The sequence below is a fragment of the Pezoporus occidentalis genome, unplaced genomic scaffold, assembly GCF_034315485.1.
Source record: "Pezoporus occidentalis ecotype Australia unplaced genomic scaffold, CSIRO_AGI_Poc_V1 ctg110, whole genome shotgun sequence".
In the NCBI taxonomy this organism is placed as follows: Eukaryota; Metazoa; Chordata; class Aves; order Psittaciformes; family Psittacidae; genus Pezoporus; species Pezoporus occidentalis.
In genome coordinates, this window is record NW_026912887.1 from 898,356 (window position 1) to 918,985 (window position 20,630).

Here is a 20,630-nt window from a genome sequence, read left to right on the forward strand (position 1 = left end):
AGAAAACAGTACAACTTCATCTCCTGACAGGAATGTGCTCGCATTGCCTTGTACTCTAGTATAGGAACTGATAGCTCAGAGGATGCTCAAGGGAGACTAAAGGAGCAACTTCTGATGTTTTCCTCAGCACACAGAGTGAAGTCTCGAGTAAAGCACAATTTAGAGTTAGTTCAGCTACTTGGGACAGCAAAGCAATGTGTTGGCTCAGGGTAGAGGGACGGCTCTGAGGGTTAAGGACAAGTTTCAAGCACCATCCTGACCTCCATCTCTAGGCAGCAGAGTCCTGGCACAGCATCATGTCGCCACATGCCCACCTAGCCCGTGGAAGTGCCATTGGCCTGCAGGTCTCCCTCTCCCTGGGCATGGCACTGCTGCGGGATGCAAAAACACCCACTGCAAATCCTGAACAACTGATGCTTACACTGGCACTGCTGTTCTTGATCCTGCATTCCTTCCAGGTGCCTTTTGTCCCTGTTTTTCCCTGCAAGCACTAGAGGTGAGTTCCATGCAGCGTGCTGTGCCCGTCCTGGTTAGCTGCCTGCAGATGGTGCTACCGACCAGCTTTTCCCCAGCTCCAAAATTGTTTCCCTTCAATCGAAGGGAAAAAGCACGTACAGTATGAACAACACACGCCGAAGGGAGCTGCTCACTTCCCTCTAGTGTTTTCTCAACCCTGTGCACATCGTAACACGAGGCTGCAGTATCTGAAATGCTGGGATGTAGCATTAATTGTCCACAGCAGCTATATGACCTTTGGAAAAGCAATTTCAGGACTGTGGAAACAGCAGCTGCCTTGGTGGAGCTACAGGCCACACAGTACCCGTGTTTGCAGGCTTTTAACTACCCCAGGCAGGAAGCCAGCCCATGCAAAGCCCCAGTGACAGAACAAGGAGTCCCCGATGTGCAGCACAGTCACTGCAGTGGCCCGCACTGCGCTGCTGCACCTCCCACCCCTCCTGCACTGCACTGTCTGCTGCACCCCTCCATCTCTCCTGCACCTCTTCATCCCTCTTAACCAGGAAGCCCAACCGGTACAAGTAGAACTGCTTGCAAGCTAAACCAGATTTTTTCATATTGCATCTATCCCTATTAGAAGTAGGGTTTAATCCTTATTAAATCAATCCATAACTTTGTAAGATACAACAACGTTGCATCTGTTTCTTCACCATCACTGCAACTTCTTTTTAACAAATCTGATTTATCAGCCAAACTGTATTATAGGTAAAACAGGTGCCAAAAATCCCACAAACAACAACAAACTACCCCTCTTGAGTTACAAGTTTCAAACCCATCACCGGATCACATACTCTGATGTTCACACATAAAAAAAAAAAAAAAAAAAAGAAAAGAAAAAATATATTCTAAGGGAAGAAAAGTCTTAAAATTCTGGCACTTTCACGTTATATTTGTGTGAAAATCCTCCCCCATTTTATTTAAGTATACAGCTTCCACAAGCACAGCTGAGGTACCTGCACAGCAGCAGCCAACGACAGCGCATTCTTCAGGAGCAAAATCACTATATACAGAAATCCTCTTAAAATCAACTAGAGCTGAAGAAGCTGAGCTGTCTTCATAAACCGGGCTGCTTTTACAGCTTTATCCTGCAAGATGCCAAGTGTTCCAGCTCCAGCTCAGCACAATCCTTCAGGACAAGCTTAACTTTAAATGCAGGGAGAGTTTTGCTGAAGTTAATGGTGCTGCTCAGCGCTTTAAGATTAAGCACACACTTAAGTACTTTGGCTAGACCAGGACCAGTACTTACAAAGATCAAGCGCTTAAATTTTAAAGCCTGAGAGTGTACATTCAACGGTTTGAGACTGTCAAATGTTTGGCTTCTGATTATTACTGCAAGAGAAATGTTACATCAAATATAAACCCCTGAATACCTATTGGTTTAGAAAGCCCAAAGGCAGCGTGTACTGGCAGCAGAGACTTGCTTACAGAAAACAGACCTAATAAAGCGACTTTTTGTAAAAAATCCTATGGAAATTTCATAGGGAAACCCAAATTCTGCATCTTCCTGCCCATCTTTATGTTCCACAGGAGGAAGTGGAGACCGAGAGCTTGGGTAAACTCCTGCTCTAATGTACCACTTGGCTCAGAACAGAAGAGTAGTACAGCCTCCAGGCCAAGGGACAGCCAAGGGATCTCATTTCAGGGAAAGCTTTAGGCTCAACAACTACAAACTTAAGACACCACAGCTAATGCTTATTGTGCCAAGAGGACAGTTTCATACTTTCCTCTATATCTTCCTTCCATCCTCTTCCTCCTTCCTTTGCACCAAGACTGTATTTTTGCTGTTCTCCTACAAGCCATTTTGAAAGCTTTGAGGAAGCAACAGTCTCGTAAAAGCAGTTTACGAGATGCTTCATATAAAGGGCTAACAGGCTGAGAGGAGCTCTTAGCAAATGCTGAAGAAAGAAGTTGAATTGCTGTACACCACCACAAACCAAGTGAGATACTGGTGCTGATTAAACTGGCACTGGTTACCTCACCTCCTTTTAACACATTTTTTTCCCTTCTCTTGACCTCGTTTTTGTCCAGTGTGCTGTAAAAGCAGGAAAAGGCTGTTTATTAACATTTTTCGTATCACAATGAACTGTATCAATGATCATTTATAAACATAAAAAGGGTTTGATCCAGCAAAACCTGTGAGTATATCCTGAACTGCGCAAAGAAAACATTCTAACTGTAAACAGATACCATGCCCACCTTACCCAAGATGAATAACCAAAGCCTGAGTAACTGATGTATTGTGGGGCTGGCACTGGTGTGCACAGCATCCTTGTAGATTGAATACGTTGAATAGATAGAATTACAGAAGTCCCAGAAGAAAATTCCATTTTATGGGGTTTTTAGGTTTTACACAACTTTTACACAAATCAGATATATGGGCAGGACACAGGATAGGACCCTGAGCCATTCCACCTACTCATACACAGAAGATAATTAATTTCCTATGAATTATTTACATTGAACAAAACCTTCTATGCTGAAGGCATAAATCCTTTCACCACTAGAAATGACAAATAGAAACAGGGTTTGATGACACTTCCTGGTCTCTCTCCCTCTCAAGCCCTGTTCTCTAAAGCCATGCCAGGAGCACAGAGCTGGTCAGCACTGAGGGGATGGCAGATAACTAAAGTGTTTTGTCTGCAGCTCAGTCAACCCAGGGCATTTCATAAATCATAGCTGTCTCCATAAGCCAAGTGTACCGAATTCCCAAGTATTAACACGCTTTTTGTATCGCCAGCTACTAGCAAGGGTCAAACCTGCACATCAGCTTTCGCAAGTGCACTTTGCACCTCCAAACACGAGTTCTCACACATACAAAAGAGACTGTTTTGTTGGGAAACAACTTCCAAGGCAGCCAGGCTATCTTGGAGAAAAGCTTTGTATTGGAAAACAAGCAAGGTATCAGTAATCTCTGCAAAGGCCAAAAGAAGGACATCCCTGAAAACACAGTAATTCCACTCCCATGACTTTGGCTCACAGGAGAAGGTCTCTAATTGTCTGAGCATGTAGAAACACTTTCTTTAAATACAACTGTCCCGAGGCTTCATTCTCAAGTAAACCAGACAAAATGAACTCGCCTGACTTAAAATAAAGGGGGGAGGAGGAGGGGAGTAAAAAGAGAATTAAAGGTATGTGAGAAAATGTTTCTCAGGCTCTTTCTGGCTGATTGAGCTAATTTACTGTGGAATGGGCAGCAGACTATCTTTAGATAAATGCTAATGAGGACGTTAATGCTTTCTTCAGTCTGGCTGCTACTATTATGCTGAAAGGGAAGGTCAACTGCTAATAAACCCAGTTAACAAGCCATTCTGAACTTCACTTTAGCTTAACACTCTTCAAAGTTGCAGTCATTAAATCCATAGGCTATTAGGAGCTGCCCTCCTGTTTTCACTATGAGCGAAGGCAAACTTTCAATGTAGTCATTAATTGAATTAACAGACTCTAATCCAATTTGATGTAGTGTAAATTGAAATGCACATAAGAGCGAAGATGTGTGTAGAGTTTTCCCTCTTTCAGGCAGCTTTGTGTCAAACCACTTTTGTTATCATCTCTTCCTGCTCCCATGAAGGGTGCTCTCATGTATATAACCCTTAACATCAGCTACTCTTTGATATGAATATAATTTGCTATAAGATGACAGAGGCTGGGAAGACAAAAACATGTCTTATAGCTTATTAAACTCTGTAGCTTCAGTGAGACAAACTGGTAAGCAAGGATCTCAGAATACACTGCCACCATTACACTCTTATGCTTCTTTGAAGTAGAGAAATAGCACACAGGCTTAGCAGACAGGGAACCTTGGTTATGGAGATGTGATGTGGATGGTGCTTAGGTGGTAGGGAAAGAGATACCTGAGCACCTTGTTCGACATCAAGTGCAATAGCACTGCTTTAAGTAGCATGATTTTGAAGCTATGATATGCACACCAGCCTTTATACAGCAGAAAATGGCTGATGGAAAGCTATACAATCATCAAAAATATCTGTATAAAACCTATTTTTAAAGATGCCAGGAGTGAATCACTTCATAAAGTCATGCATTACAATCTCAGGAAGTTTAATGGACACAGTGGAAAGGAGCCCCATCTGTTTCACCAGGCACCCTCGCTCGAATTGGGAACACGGCGTGTGACAAGCAAATGGTACAAACCCACAGAGCTCCCCATCCTCGAGCACTAGCTGTAGATAGGGAGGTAATGGTTGAAACAGAGCAGGAGAACTGCCTGGTGTTAAGACAGGACAGCACCTCCCTGTGACTGTCCCTGGACTGGTGTCTGACTGGTATTGAAACATACGGAAATCAGTGCATTTTCCCAGTTAGATTAAGTACAGGAAGCTTCAGCATGATTCCACGCAGGACACCTTGTATTTCCTCCATGAACTGGCAATATGACCTCTCAAACCACTCAAAAATCCAGTACCCTGTGCTCATTTTACCATACAACCGTGTACTTGCCTACGAGGGTGAATAAAGTACTATTGCTGCAAATTTAACAGGGAAATCAAACCAGTCTGGGATTCTACAACAACTAGAAACCATCTGGGTTACTCATTAATTCATGTAAAACACAAAGGTGAGGAAGCTAAGACAGGTACCTACATACAAAGTACTGGCAACAGTGGGATGGAGCTTTTCTAAGCCTACAGAGACCATTTATAGTATTTCTTTAATATTGACCTGCGCAACTGGCTTCTCACACACTACCCGTGAAGAAATGCAAGCTTCCATTATCACAGATATGAAGATATAAAACCACATTCAAGATGCAAGAGGACATCTGGAGAGGAAAATGCATGCATATCCAAATCACTGTGTTCTTTCAGAAACAGAAAAATACAATGGAGCTTTAGAAATAACTAAATATAGTAATTTTAGTTCAGCTGTAATTAAGGAAGAAAAAAGCATGACTTCCCCCCATCCTTTTAAGAGTCATTGTTCAACGTCACAGCGATATTCAATTATTCCATATAAAGAGCATTTACTTTCTTTTCTGCATTATTATTATATTATCCACTATTTGTATGACTACAGAATGAGTAGTAATACAGGCCCCCAGCTGAGACTGACAGCCCCCCTCTGCTTGCCACTGTGAAGACATATGGCACAAAAGCATTGCTGAACTGCTTTGTATTAGCGCAGATAGAGCCTGGAAGAAAGGCAAGGTTGGGATTTCTATTTCACGGGTGGGGAAATGAAGGCAAACTGAAAGGAAAAAAAAAAGAAGACCCAAGAACTTCATAAATGATTTCACACAAGAGTGGTTCCATCTATTATCTGCAGGCAAGTCTTTGTGGTTTTCATGGACACATTTACAATGCTGAAGCAAGAATTTTAAGCCCACACCCAACAGTGCTCACTAGAAGTAGGTTTCACTACAGGTCCCTGACCAGGGAACCAGCCTAGAGATGACAGTGTGAAAAATTCACCCCACTGGGTGCTTAATACCAATGTTTTTTACTCCTGGTTCATAGCACGGACTATGAACACAAAGGTAACACCAGATGGGTGCAGAGGGAGCTGAGGAAGTAGGTGCTGGAAATCCCTCTCTTCTCAATAAAACAACTGAATTATCTAAAAGCAAAGAGCAGAATCCCATACCTTTGCAGCTACAACAGTACATATCAACTGGCCCAAACACTTACTTTCTGACTACAGCAAGGTTTCAAATATCATTGCCAAGAGAAGTCCAATGTGTAGCTTTAAAATGTGAATATTCTGTCATGTGGCATAATTCCTCTTTCCTAGAGATGCTTTTATCAGGAAGATTGCAACAAGGAAAAATATTTTAAAGGCTGCAGTGACAATGGTGGCAGGAACAGGCACTGGGAAAGCATCCTGGTTTAAATATCAGGGAAAACTTGCAGGAAAAGGTCTCTGCAGCTTTTTCCCAGTTCCAACATGCACAGACACGGAGTCAGACAGGAACCAAGATGTCCATCTTAGTGGACAGCTACCCCTGCTGATAAGCAGAAGACCTCCAAAGCCAACACAGCCATACGATGTCCACAAAGCTTTCGAGCTCGTCATGGCAAAAACCTCCCTGCCTGTGTGGTGCCTCAGCAGAGAGGGAATGAGGCAAAGCCGGGCTGATCCCACACCGGCACGCCGCATGGGGCACCATCTTCAAGGACAGCACCAGTGCCAGAGCAGCATTTTACTTGCAAGAACTCAGCCAAGCAGCTAAATCTGGAATGACACCAAGAGTTTAGTGTCTGTTTGGTTTAGGGTTTACTCACACACTGCCTTCACCATGTCTAACCAATGGGGAGTCCATAGGGCTCTGAAAAGCAGGAAGAAAGCAAGAAGCAGATGGTTTCACATCCATGTGCCAATGTATTTCTGGATTAATTTCAGGTCATGAGGAATAAGGAGTCCAAATACCAGGTATATCTGATACAGCACAACACAGACCTTTGCTAAGGTCAACACTTCTTTAGCACAGACAAAGCAAATTTGATGAAAATGTGTTTGTCCTGGGTTCAGCAGTAGCAGTCATTTTTCTCCCTCTTAGTAGCTGGTGCAGTGCTGCATTTTTGACTTTCAGCCTGGGAACATCGCTGATAACACTGATGGTTTTAGTTGCTCACAAGGACTTTGTGAGCCTCATGCTCTGCCAGAGAGGAGGGGAAGCCAGGAGGAAGCAGAGACAGGACACTTGACCCGAACTAGCCAAAGAGGTATTCCATACCACAGCACGTCATGCCCAGGATGTAGAACTGGGGGCAGTTACCCGGAAAGGCTAAATCACTGCTCAGTCGGGCTTGGTATCGGTCAGCGGGTGGTGAGCGGTTGTATTCTATTTCCTTGTTATTTCCCTTATCATTATTGTTATTGGTGGTAGCAGTAGTGATTTGTGTTATACCTTAGTTACTGGACTGCTCTTATCTCAGCCCGTGGGAGTTACATTCTTTCGATTCTCCTCCCCATCTCTTTGGGAGCGGAGGTGGGGGAAAGCGGGGAGTGAGACAGAGACTGCGTGGTCTGATTTACAGCTGGGCTTAAACCACGACAGTATTTTAAAACCATTTAGGGTACACAATCTGGTTCTGTCCTGTTCTAATAAGTGCAGGTTTAGTAAAGGGTTGTGTGTAGGAGTCTCTGTAATTACCAGTCACCAAGTAAATCCCAATACATGAGACCCTAAAATGGCCAGTGACGAACACCGCTTTCTTCCTTCTCAATCAGTATTGTTGCTCTACAACAGGCAACTACTAAATTTGGTTCTAAAGAAGAAGAAGGAGGAAACAGAGTGACAACAGAGCTGATTTTGCTGGTACCCACACATCTCACCATGGGATAATGCTGCCATTCCCCTGGCTGCCCAAGGACATTCAACTCCGAACTATCAGTGAGGGAGGTTTAATTCCCCTACAGAGTTGTTAGGTGTTGGTCCTAGAAAAAATAGTATCAATATTAATAGAAGACGACAGGATGTGAGGAGTCCTGCTGGGTGTGTGCCACCAGGAGGTACCAAAGCTCACAGTGGGATAATTAACAGATCTTTTGGAATTCTGTGTATTATAGCATTTATCACTCAGGAATCTTAAAATACATTTTAAATGTAGTCCAAACTCAGGAAAAAAAATTACATATTACTGCAGCATTTTTCTATCTATATGAAGTGAAAAGAGAAATGGAAGCAAAGAAAAGCACCGAACAATACTGGAACAGTGGCTCTTTTTCTGCAGAGAAGGGAGTAATAGAACTCAGTAGCTGCAAGCAGAAGTTCAGGCTATAAATAGCGTGCTAATTTTTAACTGTGAGGGCAATTAACCACTGGAACAACTTCCTAAGGACTGCAGTGGATTCTCAATTACTGGCAATTTTAAAGTGAAGACCAGATTTATTTATTTTAAAGATACGCTCCAACAGAAATTACACCAACTCCTGCTGCCTGAGTTGTGCAGAAGCTCAGTCAAAATGATCAAACGGTCTCTTTTGGCATTCTGGTCTCTGATCAGACCACACAGCAGTCCACAAAGTAAGGGGGAACCTGCAAGGAAATACACTTACAATGGCACCAGTGCTGAGTATGGGACACCATCATTGCTTTAGAAAGGGCCAACACTGCAACTCAGGACCAGCACAATGAAAAAAGTACTTGGTTAATATCAATTCAGGACATAGTCTATTCTAATTCACCTTTGCACTAACAGAGAACGGAAATTAGATGGGGCAGCACCAAATTAAAATATATTTCTTTTATGAAAAGTACAGGCATAAAATTACTTCTGGTATACAAGAGGTGTATGGGGCTTTTCATCAATTTGGGGGGTGATTTGTCACCACACTTTGGTTTTGGCTTGGTTTCCTATTCTAACACACAGCTATCAGTCTTTTCCTACCTCCCAGAACGTGCTTAACTTGTAGACCCAATCTCACCTAAGTACAGTGGAACACAGGGAATTATCAAAGAACTTCCCTCGTTTGGGGAACGGAATAACTGGGTAAAAGCTGGAGTTGAGCAAATGACCAAACTGCAGTTGTGAGCCCACACTGGAGAATAAAGGGAAGAGAGGGAAGGAGACGGAAGCAAAACAGGTCCAGAATGATACTGTGGCAACAGCAGCAGACACCCAGATTTCCACAATGACGGTGACAGGGTGCAGTAGCTGTGTTTGGTTGTTTTTATTAAATAATAACACTATTTATTAATAGGTGTTATTATTATCTAATAAGAACAGCAGCAGGACAGACAGGAGCATCTCCTGGCTGGCTGGGGCTGACACACCCAGCAAGCAAAACCCAAAGCATCTGAAACTTCTTTGATTCAACCCAATCCTCTCCAGCTCATCTGGTGCTTCCACAGGCTCAGTAACGGCCCAGTGATTGATGCCTCCACAGCACCTCCCCACCAAGCCCAGCGACAGCTGAAAAGCTCCACACCAACATGCCAAGGCATTCTGTTTGCAGTTTCATTGTAATTTGATGCAATAAGTGTTGATCTCAATTCACTAAACATTTGTGTCAATTTGCCACACAGTTTGGTTTAGTTTTAAGGCATTTCTGTTGAATAAAAAACAGGCATTAAACTATAAATTAATGAGTTGTTTTACAAGCTTAAGGTACATTATTCTCCTTCCAGCTATCTTCTGAACTGCATCTTCACAGTTTTTCAGTGATGTGAGGAACAATTTTCATCATTAAAATGAAACTTTCAAGAGTGCTAAGAGGAAAGCCCACTGGTGCTGGTAGGTGGTGGAACATTCCTAAGTGCATTATGAACTGTATTTATAGGAGCTGTCTAGCCATTTAATGGGTTCTTGAATGATTTGCTTAGGTGTTTACTTTTACTAAAAGCAGTTTATAACCTCTGCTCTCATCTCTGAAGTCCCTCTTAAATCATTCTGTAAATACATCACAGGGCAATGAGAGAGAAGGACTTGAGTTTCCACCTTGGGCTCTCTTTTCTGCTTACCCTAAGGGATCTGCAGTCTCTCTGTTGTCATAGAAATAGGCAATGGCTGACCTCAATATGGTGCAATGTAATACCCAGTTGGATTCAGATCAGCGCCTTAATCCCCAGTGGAGACACTTTCACTACATTCATTATTTTCTGGGGATTCTAACAAGGAAACCCCTCCTGGTACCCGACAGCATCGCAGCAATAAAAACCCCCCAGGGTGCCCAGCACAGCACGCAGCTCCCACCACAGCCAATGGAAACTGGCTACAAGAAACCTGGAGAGAGGCTTTGGACAAGGGATGTAGGGACAGGCCAAGGGGAATGGCTTTAACCTGCCAGAGGGGAGACTGAGATGAGCTCTTAGGTGGAAGTCCTTCCCCGTGAGGGTGCTGAGGAACTGGCACAGGGTGCCCAGAGAAGCTGTGGCTGCCCCATCCCTGGCAGTGTTCAAGGCCAGGTTGGACACAGGGGCTTGGAGCAACCTGCTCTAGTGGAAGGTGTCCCTGCCTGTGGCAGGGGGTTGGAACTGGATGAGCTTTAAGGTCCCTTCCAGCACTGGGATAGATTCTATGGAAACATATAAGATTCTATGGAAGCACACTCTACAACAGGTACTCCTGACATGCATACCTACCTCTCTCAATTCGCACATACAATTGCCTATCTTTGTGTTTCAGAAGCTTGGACTGTAAGGAAAATCATTATCAAAATCAAATACTGGCTATTTTCTCCCACCAATGTCCAACAGATGCTTTGCCAGCAATGTTTTCTGGATGTGGCACCTACCCTTCTATCAGCAAGAAGAGTCTGGGGCTGTTCCTCTACCCACCTCCTGCTCTCCCATATATTTACAGTGAGAATCCAGCAACAGCACTGCTGCCAGTGTAATCTGTCACCTCCAGGCCCTTTCATATATCAATGTTTGACTGCTTTCTATGTAAAACAGGTTATTAACTTAATCAGAAATTGACTACTACTACAAACACCTTTTGAATAAGGTCAAATTAAGATAGAAGTCCTTGCTCTTTCTGTCTCTCAGCAACAAAGACTATAACCGGGCTGCTAAACCTGCCATTAATGTCAGCGTGCAGATTAAATGTCATTAAAGGCAATTTGTCACTTACATACACACTTATCTCAATCTAATAATTAGCAAAAGGTCAGGCAGATAAACCAGTATATTTCAATCCACAATAAATTTCAGCTGCAGGAAATGACAAAATACAAGTTTAACCATATATACATCTATTTGGGTTTGAAACAGATATGTATAATTAAATCCAGCAAAACAGTATCATCTGGTTTAAAGACCTAACTGGTATCAAGCCTTATGCTGACATTTAAGCTGCAAGGAAGCCAAGTGCATGATCACAGTAACACCCCAGAGGAGCGAGCACAGCAGACCTTGCTTTGAGGTGTGGGACAGGTCAGTGGGCACTACCCGGATTCCATTGTGGAATCCAGATTCCACAGCTGATGCTCACTGGCACTCTGGTGTTGAGCCTCAGCTGATACGTGAAGCACAGGTGAATAAACCACAGGGACTGAACTGCCTTCTGACCTTACCAGGTGACGCCTCAAGTTGAGGTCTCCAGCCTGCTGACTCCATGTCAGGAGGCAGATGGTAACAGTGCCCGAGCGAGAAAACAGCTGGGGATCAAATAAAGCCTTCAGTTCTTTGCCCTGCCACATCCACAGCTCTTGTGAGATTCATGTGTGCTTTAGAATCATAGAATCAACCAGGTTGGAAAAGACTAAGATCATTGAGTCCAACCATTATCCCAGCACTGCCAAGCCCACCATTAAACCATGTCACTGAGGGCAAACTTATTTCCCCTCAAGTTCTCCACTCACAGCCACCCTTCATCTGCCCCCCCCAGTGGCACACACTGTATAGCTGCTGCCCCTACCCCTCGTGGACACCCCTTATCTCCTCTCACAACCACACCTCATGCCCCACAGCCGCCCCTCACAATCCACGGCTGCCCTTGCCCTCCCCCTCATGATGCCCCCTCATGGCCGCCTCTTCTCTCCCCTCACCTCTCCCGGCCACCCCTCCTCTTCCTTCACCATCTCCCCTCATGATCTCCCTTCATGGCCACCTCTCCTTTTCCCTCATGATCTCCCCTCATGGCTGCCTAGCCTTTCCCCTCATGATCTTCCCTCATGGCCGCCCCACCTTTCCCCTCACGGCCACCGCTTCTCTCCCCTCACCTCTCTTGGCCATTCATCCTCTTCTCTCCCTTCACCATCTCCCCTCATGATCTCCCCTCATGGCTGCCTCTCCTTTTCCCTCATGATGTCCTCTCATGGCTGCCTCACCTTTCCCCTCACCCCTCATGGCTGCCTCTCCTTTTCCCTCATGATGTCCCCTCATGGCTGCCCCACCTTTCCCCTTACCCCTCACGGCTGCCTCTCCTTTCCCCTGATGATCTCCCCTCATGGCTGCCCCACCTTTCCCCTCACCCCTCATGGCCACCCCTTCTCTCTCCTCACCTCTCTTGGCCGCTCATCCTCTCCTCTCCCCTCACCATCTCTCCTCATGGCTGCCCCTCTCTCCCCTTCCCGCCATCGGGACCAGCACGCTCCGTTTCCCCTCAGGCCACGGGCGAGGTTTTGCAAGCCAAAACCTCCTGATAGAATCCGAGCTCTGCACAAGCTGCCGCAGCTTCACCCCGGCTCCCCTGGAACGCCTCCTGCACGCGGTGCTGTGGCAGTGGGGTTGGCGGGCTTGCTCTGACAGGGAACACGAGAGCAGGCGGTGAACGCTGCACCACCAGCGCCACCAAAGGCACCCGCTGCCGCTGCAGCCCCTACCTGTGCGCTCCTGCACAGGCTGGGCTGCGAAACCTGCCATCGGAAAGGGTTTCCAGGAAAGGTGACCAATTCCCACGTGCGTCCCATTGGATATGCTGGGATCATGGATATTCTTTTGTATAAGCTTCAAAGCTCTCAACAGCCAAAACGAAGGAACAAAACCAAAAAGACCCCCCCAAAAAAATCACAACATCCTATGCCTTTTCCTCCAGACCAGGATAAACCAGTGGCTGAGCCTTCTTTGCCAGCTGGATCCTTTTCATCTTCTTCCACCCAGATGTGCAAATTTCAAAGCTCAAACCCCATTCACAGACCATGCTCCCCTTTAGTATTTCAGGCTTTCTTTAATGACCATTAACAGTACATTTTCAGCTCCCTCCTGTGAGGATACAGCTGTGATATAGATATTAATAACTAAATAACATATGGAGATTCAGAGCAGTGAAGAACAAGGGGTTTATAAAGTCCTTTCAAGTTATTCTGTTCATGTTTTGTTTGGTTTTTTGCATACTGGCAGCACTTAACCCATCTTCAATGTCTAAACAGCTACTTCATACAGCAGCGCAATGGCAAATTGTCAACATCCAGCCTTTACCTTTGCTTCTAACACAGCAGGGGACAGTCAACTCACAGTGATGCTGTGCCGTTTTAACAGTTTAGAGCAGAGGAAGATGCTTTCAAGGAGTCAGACGATTTACTCAGCTTCTTGCCACAAAGATACCTCATGATTAATGAAAAGTATATGTGTAAAACATGCATATTGCAGCAAGCCAGGGGTTTTATGCCTCTCAGACAGTTTGAGAAATTCTTGGGGACCTTATTTAATAAAATAAATAAATCACAGCAAGCATCAGCTTTAAAAGCAATGGCAAATACTTCTCTGCACACAGGGTTTTAAAGCTTGTTGGGTTTTTTTTGGATGAAAATTTACTTAGGGATGCGATACAGCCTTCAAAAAGAACTCAACCTAGTGTTTACGATGAGAGCTGTTGCTGTTATTACCTGAAGGTCATCAATCAAGACCAAAGCCTTGCTGGGTTGAAAATTGTGCTAATACATTACTCACGTACTGTACCATACATTCCCAAAAGGAAAACAATTTAAATGAAAAATACAAAGGACGGTACAGAAAGCAAATATCTTCAGATTACATGACAGGAATGTAGGGGAGAAAGTAAGCAGGAAGAGTACAGGAGACCTGTGGAAGAGCTGAGACTCTGTCTAGGTCTGCCTGCTGGCTAACTGGAGTAGGGAACAGATCCAACAAACTATGTCCACAGGTGAGTTCTCATCTAAAGTCTTCTTCACATCAGCTATACAGATTCATTATTTTTATACAGCATCCCAAGAAAACAGCCCCAAATGCTTCTAGATAGGGGAAAATGTAATTTTAAAAGAAAGAACTACAAGCACAGCTGCCTGAACACTGTCTGATCTATTTAGCTTACAGCTTTATCCATGTTGTGGAAAGTCAACCCATCTGTCAGACCGTCTCATGGCTTGGCAGAGAGACTTCCTTCCGTACCCTATCTTCCAGCCAGCTTCATGCTGCAGGAGCAGAACTTGATTTTCAAGAGAAGCCAGTGATTTTGGACTTGCCAGGTTTCTGGTACAACTTACCAGAGGATGGACCTCAGCATCAACACTACAAATCAATGCAGACCTCAGAAGGAGACTGTACTCTGGGTTCCTACCAGCTCTTGAGAATTTAGGTTGGAAGCTTATTTAAAATGTCTGTTTCTGCCTCTTTCATTATGCAAGTGCACTGGCTTTTACCACATGTACAAACTGATCTGCAGGAGGCTGATTTGAGGAAGCATGAGTAATTTTTCTCTTGTGCTTGGTTTTCAAGATCATATACAGGCTGCATATTCTACCACTGTGATCTCAGTGTCCTATAATGCCTGTCCGGGTGGGGAACGTATGCACGTACCAGTATCCCCTCTGTGCCCACACATATGCCTTCCAGAGATTCTCACGTTCTCTGCTGATATAAAGAAAAACCACAACATGCATTGCCTAGAGGCTTACATGTTGACAGAGCAAGACTTGGGAAAAGATTAACTCTTCAGCCTGAGGTCCTAAACATGCACTAGAAAGCTATGAAAGAGTTTATTGCTGTGAATGGGGGCAGATCAATAATGAAATGCCCTACCCCAGCACCAATACGAGGAGGCACTGGACCAAACCAGTGGCGTTATAGTTTGTTCACTAACGATTTATATCCATAAGGTAGGAATTTTATTTCCCACATCTGCATGAGTAGAAGAAAGTGAAGTTTAGACCAAACCAGCTTTGCCTCTCACTGCTGCTCACACTTCTCTGCCCCAGGGTCCCAGTGCCTTTGGAAAGTCAGAAGTCTGTGAACAATGTGCTACCCCGCAGCTGTGGTCAGGACTGCTACGCTTAAAGGTTACAGTGATTAAGCCCTGTGATTAATTTAGTCTCAGCAGAATCAATTCCACTCAACTACAAATCCAATTTACAAACTGGAGAGGACTCTGCTCTGTCCTGGTTGGCATGGGCTTGAATTTTGATTCATTTTTCTCCAAGATGCATGTTTTGAGGGATTACGCTGCAATTAGCAAATATTATGACAAAGCTAATGGGACAGGTCTGCCTGTGTCACTGCTTCCCTGGCTTGCTGTCATCTGCCCTTCCACAAATGACACCCAGCTCCCAAACCTCTCGAACATGAATGCTATGTTGAAGGATCACCTACACAGGAACATGTTTGGCAGAGCTACCCCACTGTCATTGTACTATGGAGGGAAGCCAACCCTCATAATGTGCATTTCTTTCAGAATGTCACATTTTCTCCAGTTGAACATGGTCTCTCTGAAGAGATCTAGGCCTGGACAACAGGAAAGGTATATGTCAGGTTCAAAAAAGTCATGGAGATAACGCAGGGGGGCTGTAATCTGGGTCTGCTCAAGCAGGATGATGACAGCCACAGAGAGAAAGAGAAGACACATAGTGAATACCCATCGAAAACATGCCATGGGGCCCTACATTATCGGTATGAATTGAATAAGAGGCAATTATATCAAAATCCTGACTGACTGTGAAAAAATCACAGCCTAAGTTAAGGATAGCTGCAAGACAGATCTCAGTGCCGCTTGTGCAAACCTTGAAGCTGAAAGAAACAGGATGGAAATACAAGGACCTGCAGTCCTGAGAGAAACACCACTGAGGAGACAATACAAACAAATTAATGGCATTTTTCTGGTCAGTGTATGCTGAAAGCCACCAGAACACGTGTATATGCTCATTCCTAGCTTGGTTTCTGAACACTCATTTCCAAAATTCATGAAGAACTTAATTTCTTCAGGGAAGCCCAGGAACGGCAGCCAAAGGAAACCACATGAGCTCTTTTGCTAAAGAAACCAAGGGGACAAAATGATTGCTTCCTAAATCTAAAACGGATTTTCTCCACAACAATTTTAAGCATTAGGATACCTGCAGCCAGCATAACCTGAACCTTCACAAAACATACCTGCTGAGCCATCTTTACCATTAGCTCCTACACCTCACACTAGAAATACCTTAAATTATAAATACATCACAGAAATCTGACCTGCAGCGCCCCCGGCACATCCTGATCCCTATCACGTCCTTCTCCCTTTCAGCCCAAGCGCTGTGTTTTGTCAATACCAGCCTAGTACAGCTTCAAATATTTAGTTTAACTTGATCTTCCCAACTGCAGAAGAGAAAAGCCAGAGTCCCCTAACACCATTTGCTGAACAAACAATTGCTCCCACAGCAGAGGCCGCCGGCGGTGTCCTCCTGCCCCCCAGCCGGCCCGGCTGCATCCTGGTGCACCGGGCGCCGTGACAGATGCCAGGAGTGACAGCTTTGTTTTGCCAGGGCTGTGCTCGCCATCAGTTGGCAGGCGAAGCTACGGCGGGGCTGACAGCTTCTCTGATTCTTTCATCAGCCGATGTGACTGAGTGACCTTTTCCAGTCTTAGCAGCTGCCTCCCTCCTTTAGTCAATCATGGCACAAAATAAGTCCCTTTGGGTAAACCTTGCCCTTTTTGTAATTTTAAATGACCGCAATTGTCATTGGGCTTGTTTGCTAAATATGGTCATGAATGGTGGTGTCCTCATCCCCCAGAACAAGAGCAATGCGTCTGGTGTGCATGCGCTACTGGGAAACCTGCATTCTCCTCTGACAGACTTTGCTCAAGAATTCCTCGTCAGGATTAACACCCCCTCATGTTCATGAGGGTTTTGGGTTTTTCACAACAGCAGCAAGAGACCCAGAGTCACTGTTTATGGAACGTGCCCCCTTACCTCTAGGATTTTGGCTGGGAGAAGGAAGAAACTGCAGCAACATGAAAAATTAAATGTATTCACACAGCTCCATAAATCCAGTTTGTTCTTTACGATGGGAGAGGAGGAATACCCTTAATTAATAACAGTGACAAAGTAAGGGGGTTTCAAGTAGCCTTGCCATAAGCCTGCTTTGCATCCCTGATCGTTCACCAGGCTCGCTGTAGCTGCAGATGAGGTGAGACTGGAACTGTCCTCACGACACCCCAGTGATCAGAGATGGCAAATAATGGAATCAAAATTAAAACAAAGCTTCCTGCACTGAGCAGACTGTTTGAAATGGAAATAACTCTGCTTTGGCTCAGCCTCTGCATTCTGTTTGCTTTCCGCATACATTTGAGCAATTGAGTTTTAGGAGCACAAATGTTGAAGGAAAGTGGATTTCAAAGTTGCTCACGGTATTAACAGAATCATTATTTAAATCCTCACAGAATTACTTCTGCTGAGGAATCAGATCTACACAGCTAATCGCAGAACAGGTTTATTTTTGGCACAAAGACTGCCTGTCTTTAGCTATTACACTGGCTTCCTTACCGCAGTGTGTGAGCCCCTTCCACCTAAAATAAACTGTAACAATAAGCTCCCTCAGGGGCTGTCTCTTATGCTATGCCTGTATAATGCCAGCACAGACAGATGTATTCAGAGTTCCTACATGACAACACACCTAACATGAGTGAAACTGTAATATCTGTGATAAACTCACAGATTAAAAAGATATCTGTACACCAGAAGGTTCAATCAACAGACAGGAAATCACAGTCTCATTGTAAATACTCAAGCCAACAGGGGGAAAAATAGGCTAAAATTATTTAATATATTCATCCTGTAAATCATGCACTCCACTCTAGCAGAGAAAACAACTCTGTTTAGGGAATGTAGGAGCAGGGAGGGTTAATTGCAGGTCTGAAGAATTGAGATGGAAGATCATCATAGTGGCAGAGAGAGAGACAGAGCAATATACAGTACCCCAGCTCTTCCATGGCCAAAACATGTGCAGTCATTACTCTAAATACCATAGGTGCTCTAAAGCATGGTGTGTACTCATCTCTTCCAGCCAATAAACACATTCTTTTATGCTTTTGACATAATATTGCCAAATGGTATGTAATGACCAGTATCTACCAAGAATGTGTGCACACTGGCTGGGTTTAGGTGTGTTTTAAGCTGTCTCAGAAGCCATTTCAGAATTCTAAGAACCATCAGGTTACTTCACAGGAGAACAGATTGAAGCTTCAGTGGCCCAAATTACAGGAAGAGATGAGAGATGAACTGTACCAGCACTGAGGCGGAAAACCCGATGGAGATTTCACAGCCTACTAAATGCCGGCGGTGCTCTGCCTGTGCTCAAAACCTTCCCTGCACCTTGCCATTATTGAGGGATTACAGGACCTTCTGTACAAGCGCTGAGCCTGCCAACTCATCCAAATGCTAACCAAAATCCCACACAAGCTGCTGAAATCTTCAGGGGGTTTTACAAGACAAATTTCAATAATCCCTTTAAGTGCTTCTTTAGAATCAAGCGTGAATTTGCCAAATCCGGGGTAGCTTATTCTCCTTAAATTCATAACACAACTAACTAGTGCTATGTGAGGCATGAGAAACTCTGCGCACTCACGTGAATAATTGCTGTAGAGTTTTAATATTCCCAAACTACTCGATGTAAGAAACTGGCTGGGAATGTTGGGATCGAAGACAGCACGAGCAGTACTGTATTTCCTGCCTTTGATCAAAACAGATAAAACAAGGATATTGATGAACAAGGGTAACACTCAAATGCAGTGTTCCCACCTTTTCATGGAAGCCATTAGCACTGATTAACTTTGCAGAACAGAAAAGGCCGGCAATATCAGAAAAACAGTTCTCCATAAGGCAAATATTTTTTTCTCTAATTCTATCCCAAAGTAGCAAATGCAAGAGCTGGGAAACACCAATTCATCAGGCACTGGGAGGAAATAGTGAACAGATAGAGTAGAGACCTAGAAAACTAAGGTGGAACAAAAAGGGAGGAGGGCGGAAATTAGCTGATGCAAAAGGGATTAAAAAGTTTTGAGGTGAGAGGGGGAGAAAGGTCAAGGAAAGTAGTTATAAGAAAAGAGCTACAAAAGAGACAGGAAAGATGAACCAAGAGAAGTATTAAATGAGTATCAGAAAAGCAGAGAAGGGAAGCAGCACCAGAATATACAGAAGCCTCAATGTCTGGGGCCAAGACCACGACATCCAGTGGCTTGTCTGCTTTGGTTTCCACCTTCCAAAGTGGAAAGTGTGCCCCATACACATCTGAAGAACAAACAGTGCTTAATCACGGCAACTGATAAACTCCAAGTCCTGGAAAGACATCTGCTAACAATGAAGACATCCGAATCTATTGATCCTGAATATCTCCCAATCCACATCCCCTGTCCAGTATTTACAGTCATATGGCACCTTCTTGGGTGCTGAGCCCACTGGAATAAATGTCCCCCTATACTCCAAACCTTAGAGCATGTAAGTCCATGTGTCCTCCTTACTCACAGCTGCATCCCTGCCCCCTTTCACCTCCTGCTGCCAACATATGCATGCAAACACACATGTGCATTTTATACAGCAGAAGGCAAATAGAGGCTGAACCTTTGAAGTCTAGCACAGAATAATTTATAGCCCAGATCCATATTTCCTTGAGAAAGGGAGGTTTGATTTAGGGTAACGATGGAAGGCCTTATCTTGATGTTGAATCCCCACTGGGCATTCTTGGTAGGTCACTGACCCCCCACCCCCCTCCAACGCACATACACTGCATTTGCCCAAGGTGAAATTGCTTTCCCATTTGCCCTCTGGACACAGCTTGCCCAGCTCACTATTTCCATCTTGTCTGTCTGCACTGAAACAGCTGGGATTGGAATCTGCCTCCCCTACAACATTTCCAACACAGGGAAAACAGAAAATAAAAGGTAGATTTGATCTCACACACAAAAAGATAAGAAGATAATAATAACAAAAACCCCAAATGTAAGGAGAGAGCCTCATGGGTCTCTTCAGAACCAGCCACAGTCATGGTCTGGAGGTGAGAAACAAAGGGGATGTTTCAGAGTGTTGCAGCTCTGAGCTTGCTAATGCTACCATGAACCTGACCCTGCAGGGTTCGCAAAGCACCGATGTTCCTGCTGACAGCTGGAGATTACAGCACTGGTAGCTTCTAAGCCAGGAAGAAAGAGAAAATAAACAGCAAGCCCCATGGTGTCACTTTTACAGGCACTTTTCTGACAGCAACTACGTTTTTATACAGGGCACTTAGAGTAAACGGTTTAGAGCAAATGGCTTTTTGGCTGTGGGAAGAGGATGCTCTTTTCAGATCCACTACAGCATACACAAACACAATGCAAAGGTAAGCAGCATAAAAGGATGGCTCATTACTACCTGTCTTCTTTGAATTACACCCATTACTCTTGAGGTAATGAGACCAATGATTGTGCAACATGGTGCCAATAAAATAATAAATATCCACTGTCTAATGTTTTCTGATAGAAATACAGAAATAGCAGAAGTACCATGGAATAAACACCATTCATGGATAAAACGGGC

The 20,630-nt window shown here is 44.4% G+C and overlaps 1 protein-coding gene across 9 annotated transcripts in view; it reads right to left on the reverse strand.

Moving 5' to 3' along the window:
* AUTS2 (activator of transcription and developmental regulator AUTS2) overlaps window positions 1–20,630 on the reverse strand; it is a 733,730-nt gene that overhangs the window by 446,069 nt on the left and 267,031 nt on the right. Inside the window, exon 1 of one of the 9 annotated variants that reach the window (XM_062631959.1) lies at window positions 11,483–11,571. The exons of the other annotated variants lie outside the window; for them this stretch is intronic. Coding sequence (XP_062487943.1) covers window positions 11,483–11,530 — 48 coding nt within the window. The 5' untranslated portion in view covers window positions 11,531–11,571. Of the gene's footprint in view, window positions 1–11,482; window positions 11,572–20,630 lie in introns of those variants that run through there. 9 annotated transcript variants of the gene reach the window in all.